General features: G+C 46.3%; 1 protein-coding gene across 1 annotated transcript; it reads right to left on the bottom strand.

Moving 5' to 3' along the window:
* Positions 1–31: 31 nt before the first annotated feature.
* LOC308580627 (uncharacterized protein) lies at positions 32–8,515 on the bottom strand. Its single transcript, XM_081182559.1, has 4 exons — positions 8,402–8,515; positions 4,481–5,266; positions 3,481–3,589; positions 32–1,119 (listed from the first exon to the last, which is right to left on the bottom strand). Exons 2-4 carry the CDS (start codon positions 5,195–5,197, stop codon positions 131–133), a joined length of 1,815 nt encoding a protein of 604 aa, XP_081038685.1. The 5' UTR covers positions 5,198–5,266; positions 8,402–8,515; the 3' UTR covers positions 32–130.
* Between the last annotated feature and the right edge of the window lie 3,957 nt (positions 8,516–12,472).

Here is a 12,472-nt window from a genome sequence, read left to right as displayed (position 1 = left end):
TCTGCAAAAAAAAAAAAGACTACAAGCACCCTTTTCGTTTTCCAAAATGCTTCATTATCTTTATTTTATTTACCTTTTTTAATTTTAATTTTCTTTTATTCCAAACAACCCTCTGATGGAGATTATATTTTCATTTTTCAGCAGGGGCATTGCTGAGGCTCAGAGACAGAGGCTCCCCCCAACTCACAGAATTGGTCCACGGCACTGGGGGCTTGTCCCCCAAGCGGGGTCTCTTATCTGCCCCCAAGACGGAGACGGCGTTTTTCCCGGCTTCCAAACACTTCAGAGTCTTGTCCCCGTTATGGATCCTCTCGTGTCGAATGAGGGTCGACTGGTGACTGAAGCTCTTCCCGCACTCGGAGCATTTGTAGGGCTTTTCGCCCGTGTGAGTCCGGTTGTGCGCGATGAGGGACGACCGGTCGCTGAAGCTCTTCCCGCAGTCGGCGCACGAGTATGGCTTCTCCCCCGTGTGGGTCCTCTTGTGGGTCGTCAGGGTGGAGCGGTCGCTGAAGCTCTTCCCGCAGTAGGGGCACTTGTAGGGCTTCTCGCCGGTGTGGATCCTCTCGTGCTTCACCAGGTGGGGCCTCTGGCTGAAGCTCTTCCCGCAGTCCGAGCACTTGTAGGGCTTCTCGCCGGTGTGAGTCCTCTCGTGCAAGATCAAGTGCGACCGCTGGCTGAAGCTTTTCCCACAGTCCAAGCATTTGTACGGCTTCTCCCCGGTGTGGATTCTCTGGTGAGTGATGAGGACGTTCCTGCGGCAAAAGGTTTTCCAGCAAACTGAACATTTGTACTGGGACTCACCCGTCAGTGTCCTCTCGTGCACTATGAGATCGGACCTCAGCCTGAGAACTTGCCCCAACTGAACCCCTGCGTTTTCCTGCTCACCTTTCAGGGCGGCTGGCTGTGGCGCGATGCTGTCGTCCAGGTCCTCGTACCCACCCTGAGAATTAATGAATTTCCCGCCTTGTGCATCTGGTTTGTTTCCTTGCAGGCTCTCAGAGTCCTCTGCTGGACTGGCAATGTTTTGCTCGTCTTCCCTTGACAAGGCTACAAACGGCTCCAGTTCCTCAGCGTTGCCCGGGTGATTCCTCTCCTTCCGACGTGTCCCCGCAGAACATGCTAGAGTGGGGGAAATAATCCAGGTGTTATTATCCTCTGCTAAAAGAGAAAGTGGGCAAAAATCAGGCTCAAGACAGGAAGGAAGTGAATGGTGAGGTAGTGACGCTCGCCCTGTGGAACACCCTCCCACCAGATGTCAAGGAAATAAACAACTATCTGACTTTTAGAAGACATCTGAAGGCAGCCCTGTTTAGGGAGGTTTTTAATGTTTGATGTTTTATTGTGTTTTTGATATTATGTTGGAAGCTGCCCAGAGTGGCTGGGGAGGCCCGGTCAGATGGGCAGGGTATAAGTAATAAATTATTATTATTATTCTGGAAAAGACAAAATTATCTTCTCACCGCCAGCTGCCCATGACTCACTTTGGGACAATCTGTTAAGATGGAGGACAGAAGACTGATGTAATTATTTCTAAATGATTGACAAACTTACTGTTTATTATTTATATTGCATGAACTGTTTCTGACAGGGTTGGGGGCATGTGGGGTTTGTTCGTTTTATGTATTTTTAGAAGCTGGGGGAAAACAGATTTGTTAAAAACCACAGGAAGGTAGATCAGCTTTTCAGGGTTGCTCCTCTCCTTCCCCCTAATGCCATATGCAGATCCTACTAATGTCTCAGGAGATGTTGAACTCACCTTCACTGGAGGGGTTTTTTGTGTGTGTGTGATAAAGATTTTATACTTGTAAATATGAAACTTAACCGACAACATAGCTAGCACAGACAAAGTTCGTCAGCTCAGTGCACAAAACGGTATTTGAAATAATAATAATAATAATAATAATAATAATAATAATAATAATAATTTATTATTTATACCCCGCCCATCTGGCTGGGCCTCCCCAGCCACTCTGGGCGGCTTCCATAAAAACCAAAAATACAGTAAAATATCACACGTTAAAAACTTCCCTGAACAGGGCTGCCTTAAGATGTCTTCTGAATGTCAGGTAGTTGTTTATCGCTTTGACATCTGCTGGAAGGGCGTTCCACAGGGCGGGCGCCACTACCGAGAAGGCCCTCTGCCTGGTTCCCTGTAGCTTTGCTTCTCGCAATGAGGGAACCGCCAGAAGGCCCTCAGTGCTGGACCTCAGCGTCCGGGCAGAATGATGGGGGTGGAGACGCTCCTTCAGGTATACTGGACCGAGGCTTTAAAGGTCAGCACCAACACTTTGAATTGTGCTCGGAAACGTACTGGGAGCCAATGTAGGTCTTTCAAGACCGGTGTTATATGGTCTCGGCAGCCGCCCCCAGTCACCAGTCTAGCTGCCGCATTCTGGATTAGTTGTAGTTTCCGAGTCACCTTCAAAGGTAGCCCCACGTAGAGTGCATTGCAGTAGTCCAAGCGGGAGATAACCAGAGCATGCACCACTCTGGCGAGACAGTCCGCAGGCAGATAGGGTCTCAGCCTACGTACCAGATGGAGCTGGTAAACAGCTGCCCTGGACACAGATTTGACCTGTGCCTCCATGGACAGCTGTGAGTCCAAAATGACTCCCAGGCTGCGCACCTGGTCCTTCAGGGGCACAGTTACCCCATTCAGGACCAGGGAATCCTCCACACCTGCCCGCCTCCTGTCCCCCAAAAACAGTACTTCTGAAACAGGATTTCAAAGCAGTACCTAAATTTGGGGGTCTTTAATAAGTTTTGCAACTTGTCCTTTGACACACACTCTCACCTCAGAGCTGCACATTGAAGCAAGTAAGAGATGCCATTTAGTTTTCCCAGAAAATTTTAGCTGATATAGATTTTGTTATTTTAAGGAGTCAAAAATGTTCATAAATACTAATAAAAATATATGGGCCCTGATGGCACAAAATTAGACCAGGATGAACATGTCCTCTCAGATTAGCTGATGATATAGACAACTACTTGTAGCTGGTGCTGGATCATGTGTGTGAGACATTTGGTTTTTATTTTTATGGCTAGCGGCCTCAAAAGCTGGAAGGAGGCCGGGCTTCTCTGAACCTCTGAGAGGGCCTAATCAGAATACAGTGGTACCTTGCTAGTCAAACGCTTTAGTTCTTGAACAAATCGGCTCCCGAACGTTCACAAACCCGGAAGAGAATGTTCTGGTTTGCAAACGCTTTTGGGAAGCTGAACATCCAACGTGGCTTCCGCAGCTTCTGGTTGGCTGAGGGAAGCTCCTGCAGCCAGTTGGAAGCTGTGCCTTGGTTTTTGAACTGTTTTGGGAGTCAAACGGACTCCTGGAATGGATTAAATTCGAGAACCAGAATACGACTGTATCTGGGTTCGCCACCCATTCTCCCAGCGAGCTGCTGCAGCTTCAACATTCCCTTTTGCGATTTCAGAGCACCAAATTTTTTAAAAAAGAAGACAACAAAATAAAAACAAAAGCCTTACCAAGCAAGGTGGCATCTCTGTCGGCCTCTTGCTTGATCTCCCTGAAATGAGGCCTCGGCCAGGTATCTGGTGGAGTCCGTTCCGCCTCAGGGAAGGCCCGTACCGCCTCCTTGAACAGCACATAAGACAGAAACCGTGAGGGTCTCACTTAAATAAATAATACCAGCACTCAGAATGTCGTGTTAAGATCTAAAAATGCCTACCCATCCTCTTATTGCAGGGCCAAGCTACACATTGTGTTGAAAACTAGCCTGCTTAACTGACCTACTTTTATTTCGGGGGGAAAGTGGCCGCAGGCCCTCTGATCACATCTGCATTCCAGATTGGTGGACCCGCAGCTCGCTTTTCCTCCAAACGAAAAGCGGGTGCCATGTTTCTGTTGACAATCACCCCTGCCCTCTACCCAACGGGAATCCTTGTTTCTCAATTTGATTCTTTTACATAGTTTTGTATGTTTTGTGAAATTTTATGCATTGTGACTTGCTGTTATTTTTATTGATTACAGTAATTCTTTACTGTAATTCATGGGTAGACAAACTAAGGCCCGGGGGCCAGATCTGGCCCAATTGCCTTCTAAATCCGGCCCACGGATGGTCTGGGAATCAGCGTGTTTTTACATGAGTAGAATGTGTGCTCTCCTGGCTTTAGGGATAGCTACGCAAGGCTTCTTGAGCGCAGCCGGAGCGCTCCTGCCTCTTCACTCAAGAGCCTTTGCGTTGCTTTCCTGTTTCTTGTTTTCCTCCTCTAAAAACTAGGTGTGTCTTATGGTCCGGTGCGTCTTATAGAGCGAAAAATATGGTACATAGAGCAGATACGGCCTTATGGTTCGGTACAAAGCCACTGGAATGAACCATATTAGAGCTGTAGCTCAGAGCATCTGTGTTGCATGCAGCAGATGGGAATGTCCTCTGCCTGAAAACCCTGCAGAGCCCCTGCCAATCCGTGTAGACAATACTGAGCTGACTCAGTATGGGCCATTTATTACACTAAAACCTCTCACCTTCCCTCCAAGTCTCTCATCCTCCTGCTGCCTCAGTAGGAACTCCTCTGCCAGGGCAACAACTTGGGCGCAGGTCTCCGGGCGACATTCCTTGACCCAGCTCTGCATCTCCAGGGGCAGGACGGCCAGGAACTGCTCCAGGATCACCAGCTCCAGGATCTGCTCCTTGCTGTGCCTCTCGGGCTTCAGCCACTGATGGCAAAGCTCCCGGAGCCGGGTGCAAGTCTCTCGAGGCCCCTCCTGGTAGCCGAACTGCCGGAAGTGTTGCCGCTGTGCGTCAGGACCAATCTCCTCTTCCTTCACTTTCCCACTCTCTTTTTCCTCTTTGGCCAGCAGGTTGTTGGCTTCTCTCCTGGGATGTGGCGGGAAAGGGACTTGGCGTGGCCTGGCGCCACCTGGAGACAGGCCAGCTTGGGCCTCGTCCCTCAACGCCAACGTCCGCTGGTGCTGGTCTCTCCCATCGGAGTGGGAAGACTCCATCGCTCTGAGGAACTCCTGCAACTGGGCCTCCCATGGCTGCTGCGGTCCCTTCTGTGGCTTCTGCTTGACGTGGCCCGACACGTTTCTCTCCCAGAATTCCCTCATACTCCCATCCTGCATGGCACGAGAGCCTTTCCCCACTTCGGCTGGGTCTGGCTCCTCCACTTTCATCCTCTGCTTTAGCATAGCACCGGGCGGTAGGCTCAAGGTCAACGTATCTCCTGGCTCGGCCGCCATTTTCCTTTTTCAAGCCAATGGCGGGCGAAGCTCGAGCTGCGGCTAGCCAGTCCCACAAAAAAGGTTTCGCTGCAAAAGGCAGGGGGGAAAAGAAAGAACCCAGGTGCTTCTGTGATAAGAATTTAAAAGTCTTAGATATATAATAAATGTTCAGAAATGTACCAACCAAGCACGTACATAGATCAGCACAGGAAGACCGACCTGAAACCATGTTTGATTCCCAAACTGACCAAATGTTTTCTCTGCAAGGTCAAAGGAAAATGGAAAAGCCTCCCCATCGTCTTTTCCTTCACAAATCCTGTCTTAATCCTTCACAAATCCTGTCTTAATCCTGTGTATCTGAAGAAGTGTGCATGCACACGAAAGCTCATACCAAGAACTAACTTAGTTGGTCTTTAAGGTGCTACTGGAAGGAATTTTTTTATTTTGACTATGGCAGACCAACACGGCTACCTATCTGTACCTGTCTTAAGGGTATGTCTGTCTGTGTTTGAATAGGGTGACCTGGCTAAGTATTTATCATTACAAAAGACTGGCCAGGCTCCCCAGGTAATCCAGTCAGGTGACCATTAACAGGTAACCTGGCAGACAGGAGCTAAACAACACATTTCTGCTGTAGACCGCCTTTTCTGTCATGTATGTATGATGTATGGAGGGGTGGTCTTGCGCTCCAGGGCAGGTAATTTAAAATGTCTATATAAGGGCAAGCACACCTTTGTTCTGGGTTCCTCCTCCGTCCTCCTGCATGTGAGGAGAGCACCCTGTTGCAACAGATCAATAAAGATCAGGCTTACTAGCTTCTTTGCTTCTCAATATTCTCTGGTTGGCCTCTGTTCTTTTCTCCTAGCAATAGGGAACCTACGTAAGGACTCTATATGGGCTCTTGTGTCCCCCATAAGGGAAGAAGGGCAGATGTTTTGTTTGCAACACTTCACTGGAAAGAAAGGGGTGCCCAGAGAAAGATTTTTGGTCCTCTTAGCCACAAAGAATCAGATGTGGGGAAACTTTGGTTCTCCAGACGCTCCTGAACTACAACTCCCTTCATCGCTGGCCACCGGCCAACGTTTTCTGGGGCTGATGGGAGTTGTGGTGCGGCAACGAGAGACAAAGTTCCTTCTCCTGTCGTGCACAAAGGCTTTTGGAGGGTGGAATCAGAAGCCTGATAAATTAGATCTGCCTGTGCTTCATAGCTCCTCATGGTAAGAGTCTGCCTGCTAGATCAGGTCAAGGACCTATTTAGTCCACCATCTCACAGTGGGTGACCAGAGGCCCCAATGGGAACATAGCTGTTAATGTTTCCCTTTTTCAAGGGAAATTCCCTTATTCCGAATAGGATTCCTCATAAGAAAAGGGAAAAGTTGACAGCTATGAATGGGAAACCTGCAAGCAGGACACGAGCACAAAAAACAGCCGGTATTCAGAAGCATTTCTGCCTCCAGCCTTTACGGATAGTAGCACAGATAGATTTCTCTTCCCTGAATTTGTCCAATTCTCATTTAAAGCCATCCAAGCTGGTTGTCATCACCAGAGTTGATGATGATGATGATTACTACTACTGCTATTCATTATCCTCTACTGAAATTATTACTGTTATAAAATAATAATAATTTATTATTAATTATTTGTACTTTTATTATTTTTATTTATTATAAAAATCCTCCTCATTTATTGGGCTTATTATAGCTATAATTTATTATTATCCTTATTTATTGTATTATTATTATTATTAATGCTCTGTCACAAGAGTAATTAATAATTATTATTAATACTCTGTCACAAGAGACTTGACATCTTTCCACAGGGCCTGCAAGACAGAGTTGTTCCACCAGGCCTTTGGCCAAGGCAGAGTCTGACCCCCTCCTTTGGCAATCCTCACAGAACTCTGGCCCAATGATTGCCATTAATTTTATTTTGAATTGATTTTAGAATGAATTGATTTTAGAATGCTGTGTTACTTTTATTGTTGTTAGCCGCTCTGAGCCCGGCTTCGGCTGGGGAGGGCAGGATATAAATAAAATTATGTATGTATGTATGTATTTATTATTGCTATTCATTCTCCTCTACTGGAATTATTGTCATAATTTATTACCATCATTATTTATTTGTACTTTTATTATTTTTATTTATTATCAAAATCTTCCTCATCATTTTTTGGGCTTATTATAGCTATAATTTTTATTATTATTATTATTATTATTATTATTATTATTATTATTATTATTATTACTATTCATTATCTCTACTGGAATTATTGTTATAATTTATTACCATCATTATTTATTTGTACTTTTATTATTTTTACTTATTATCAAACTCTTCCTCATTTTATTTACTGTATTATCAAAATCTTCCTTATCATTTTTTAGGCTTATTATAGCTATAATTTATTATCATCATCATTTATTGAAATAAATGATGATGATGTTGATGATGCTGATGATGTATTGGAACTATCTTAATCATTTATAGGATTTCTCACCTATCCACAGCACGCTCCCGGTGTGGGTTACAAAAATGGGATTAAACTTTTGTTAAAACAATGTACAATTACAAGAACAGGGTGAATCCCAGAAACACACCTCTCAGGTGCAGAAGGGCAAGGGAAAAGAGGAGCATTGAAAGCTTATGCAACGAAGGTGGCAGCTGCCCTCCCTTAAACCTCGCCTTTTCGTTTAATATTAGCAGACAACAATATGCAAACAAAATACACTTAACAACACAAGCCAGCTTAAAACAAAACACAGTATTTGTAATCACTTATCACCATCATATACTATATAAGTCACAGTGTTCCACATTTAAGTATATTTCATTGGAGGGGTTTGGGCTGGATGCAAATGGGGACCAGGCTCTTGCACCTTTAATTAATTGTGCAAAAGAGGTTCTTTCAGCTTGGCATACATGCTGTGTTAGCAGACGTGCCCTCTTTTGCACACACATTAAAGGTGCAAAAAGCTCTGCCGTCTTTGCAGCAGGTCACCCGAATACATTCAGAACCAGCAAAAGCTGGGGGGGAAGAAAGCGTAAAATTTGAGGCCCACTGACCAAATCATCCCTTCCTAGTAGGTATACTAAGATTAGGAATCTTGTGTTTGGATGGGAGGCTGCACTGAGCAATGCACTAGCCCTCGAGGAATTCCGTTGGGGGCGCGGAAAGAGAACAGGTTTGGAAAGAGAAGCTCCCGTGCATTTTCATGCTCTCACCTGACCCTTTTGCAAGGCTTTCTTCCGCCCCTTCCCCTCCTTCGATTTCGCCTTGGCCGCGCCTGGGAAATTCAAACTCCGCTTGGGTTTCCCCCAGTAGAATGAGGAGGAAATGATCACAGAGATGCCCTCGCCAAAAATCCACAGAGTACGGAGAGAAAAGGGAAGAGCGACACATCTCATGGTGCGAATAGCAAATTCCCGGGTTCACGTTGGAGAAACCATTAAAAAAAAAATATCGGTGCCAACGCCCTGTTTATAGATACCTATGGAGAGATGCAGGATTTGACCGCGGTTTCCCAGCTGGTAACATAAAAGTAACAATGGAAAAAAGATCGATAACTCCACTCTTATTTGGTGCATAAAATTTCAAGGTTGTGAGGGTTTTTAATAGGGTTTTAAAATAAGCCTGACCTTGCAAATAATCCCAATGCAAATTTAGCCTATTATCCGTCAGATGGGCGGGGTATAAGAAATAAATAATAATTATTATACTATTACAGGTTGTTGGGTGGGGGTGCTCTAGCCTACAGCAACCCTGCAGTGTAGTCCAATGTTAATGTTGCAGGTTGGGGTCCAGGCTGAGACAGACTCGCAGAACTATAAAACCGGAGAGATGGATGGGACCCAAACGGTCATCTAGTCCAACCCCCTGCAATGGGTGGTTAATTGCAACAACAACAACCCTGCAATATAGGCGCACCGTTATCATATCCCTTTTCCAGGCTGAAGGTGGGGCTGGAGCTGAGTTGCGACCACACAAAAGCCTTGCCGTGGAGTCCAGTGCTGCAATGACCCCTGCATTTCAGCCACAAATGGATGAAACTTCCGCACACAACCACCCTGAATTGTAGTTTGGTTTTAGGTCGGGAGCTCAGGCTGGGGCTGGTTTGGATCTACAGCCAAAAAAAATCTCCTCTTTAAGCTGTAGCAAAGGCTTCTTAAACTGCCCTCCTTCCTTCCTCCTATCCAGTCCATAGCTGTCAACTTTCAGATTTGAAAATAAGGAATCAGCAGCCTCACCTGTCCCGGGGACAGTCTACGGGATATCTAACAATCCGGGATAGCAGCGGGAAGCGGCGCTGGAATAAGGGAATTCCCTGCAAAAAAAATGGGAAGGTTGACAGCTATGATCCGGTCCAAATCCAGCTCTCGGCTGCACACAGAAGCTTTGTGCTTCTTCTCAATGCAGAGTCGCTCTGCTGTTGTTGAAACCCTAAAGAACGCAAGTAGCGTGAAATATTAAGCGGCACAGGGTTAACCAGTGGAACTCACTGCCACTGTCTTAGATGCGCTGAAAAGGGGATTAGACCAAGTGATAGAGGAGAAGGCTTTCAACAGCCACTGTTAATGATAGAGTAGCTATATATGCTACCTCTTCAGGATCAGAAATGGTACCCGTTGCTGAGGATCAGGAGAAGTGGAGCACTCCTAGGGTCAGGTTCTGCCTTCGAGCTTCCCAAAGGCTGACCACTGTTGGAAACTGGGTACTAAGGAGGCCTTTATTCTCATCCAGCAAGGCTCTTATTATTACATGCAAACGAGGCCCATCTATGCTGCTGTGGGTTGTCTTTAGGAATTTTAGGAATTGTCTTTACCAAATTACAGCTACAATAAAATATTGGTTGGGCAGTGTTTTTTTTGGGGGGGGGTGGCGAGTGTGGCCCACCTAGAAGTTGTTGGGACTCCTGTCTCACATCACTCAGCATGGCCAATGGTCAGAGATGATGGAAGTTGCAGGTTATAGGTTTCCTCTCCATCTTCGAAACTAGAAACGCAGGCTGCGCCACTCTTCACTTTTTGAAAGAAAATCTCTGCGGTGCAGCCTCTCCCGCAAATCAGAGGTGGGCAGACATTACATAGAAAGCCGCTATTGGCTCATAGAGATAGAAAAGGGTTGAGTCACGAACTACCCCCATCGGCTTCCGGTTTGGGAGCTCCGTTCATTTTATTCTGTTGAAAGTGATCAAAGCCCTGAGTGCCTTCTGAAAGAAAATATAATGTAGGGACATAGGAAGCTTCCTTCTACAAGAGTCCAGCTGGCTCAGTACTGCAGCAGCTCTCCAGGCTTTCAGACTGGAGGATCTCTCTCAACCAGGGATTGAATCTGCAACTCAAATACTCTGCCCCTTAGCTATGATCCGTCCCGCCCCCACCCCAGAAAGTGCTTGCTGAATGCTATTGGTTGAGTGGTGCACAATTTTTTCCTGCAAATTAATGTCTGGTCTCTTATTTTGCTGCATTCTCCGATTATTTCAGGTGCAAGTTTACTCGGAAGTAGGTCCCACTGTCTACAATGCATCTTACTTTCTAGGTAGACGTAGGGGTGGGGATTGCAGTTCAATCCTATCATACTTGTCTACTATGAAGCAAGTTCATTAAATTCAGTGGGGCTTGCTCCCAGGCACCGTATATTTCGCTCTATAGGACACACTTTCCCCCCTCCAAAAATGAAGGGGAAATGTGTGTGCATCCTATGGAGCGAATGCAGGCTTTTGCTGAAGCCTGGAGAGCAAGAGGGGTCAGTCTCGCTGTGCACTGACCCGTCTCGCTCTCCAGGCTTCAGGAAGCTATCCGCAAGCCTGTGGAGCCCGGTGGGAACTCCCGCCGGGCTCCCAAGGCTTGCGGATAGCAGCCTGCAGCCCAAAGCTGTTCTAGTTTCGGGATGGTTGCGCAAAGCCTCCGCAGGGCGTGGAGTGAAGGCGCCCTGCCGCCCTGCAGAGGCTTGAAAGGCTGTCCGTGATCCAAAACAGCGAGGCAGGGCACTGCGCAGCCCTCCGTCTTGCTGTTCTAGCTTCGGGATGGCTGTGCAAAGCAGCCACAGGGAGGCTTGCAATGATGTCCCCGAAGCCTCAGGGATCTTTGAGGTTGGCAGTGGGGGAAAACAGCACTTCCCCCCACAGCCAGCCGCACAAGCTCAGGGGGCAGCGGTAAGGCTGTGCGCAGCCTTTGCGCTGTTCCCCGACCTGCTCTTGAACGCACCTTGCTTTTGAGGGGGAGAACAAGGAAAAAAGATTTTCCCCCTGTTCTCCCCCTCCTATGGTCCGGTGCGTCCTATAGACTGAAAAATACGGGAAGTAAGTGTATTGCAGCCTGTGGGAGTAAGCCCCACAGAACCGAGACTTGCTTCCAAGCAGACAGGAAGCAAAGTCCTCCTTAACAAAATGAGTCTATTTTTTTGCACTCCCAGCCTGCTCTTTGGGTTATAAAAATGCCCATTCAGTACAAGGTTGTGTGGTGCGGCATTCAAACCCTAACTCAGCCAGGTAGTGAGTGAACTTGTGGCAGTCAGCCTAACTTTCCTTACAGGATTATTTTGAGGATAAAACAGGGAGAGAGAGAACCAGTGTGTCACCTTAAATTCCTCAGAGGAACAGCAGCTTATCATTGTAATAATACCAATCCATTCTTATAATAAATACTACTTAACATTGGTATAGCGCTTTCAAGTGCTCTAAAGTGCTTTACACCTGTCATCTAGTCGTAATCCTTCACAACAACCCTGTAAGGCAAGCCAGCATGACTCTCACACACTCTGCAAGGGACATGTCTGGAGATGCCAGGGATTGAACCTATAGCCCTCTGAGGAACATCCCACAAAGTTCCAGCCCTCTGGAATTTTCTAGCTGATTTTGATCCTCCTCTTGCAATTTCTCACTGACATAAGGGGCATTGGGGGTTAAACAAGTATTCTTTAAAATGGACGGAAAATGTATCCCAAACAAAGGGATAGTTTTTGTAATATGGGACAACCGGAGCAGAGTGCTCCCACAGCAAAGAACGGGATCAGAATTCAGCACTGGCTACAGAATTCTGCTTCCTGCGACTCTCCACTTGCTTTCTTGTAAAAATAATAATAATTCAGGTTTCTGGTCCTTATGGGTGCAAGTAAGCTAAAATTATAACATGGCCACTAATATATTAAAAAATAATGTTAATTAATACAGTGTGCAATTATATTTGAGGTTTGATGATAAAGATAGAATATAGCTTGATGTAGATAGGGTCAGATGAATTCATCTCCTTTACAGCTGGTGGCTACCTTGGCTATATAATTTGCTCTAATTTTCC

The sequence above is a fragment of the Podarcis bocagei genome (assembly GCF_964188305.1).
Source record: "Podarcis bocagei genome assembly, chromosome: 2".
Lineage (NCBI taxonomy): Eukaryota > Metazoa > Chordata > Lepidosauria > Squamata > Lacertidae > Podarcis > Podarcis bocagei.
This window is presented reverse-complemented; position numbering and strand designations above follow the sequence as displayed.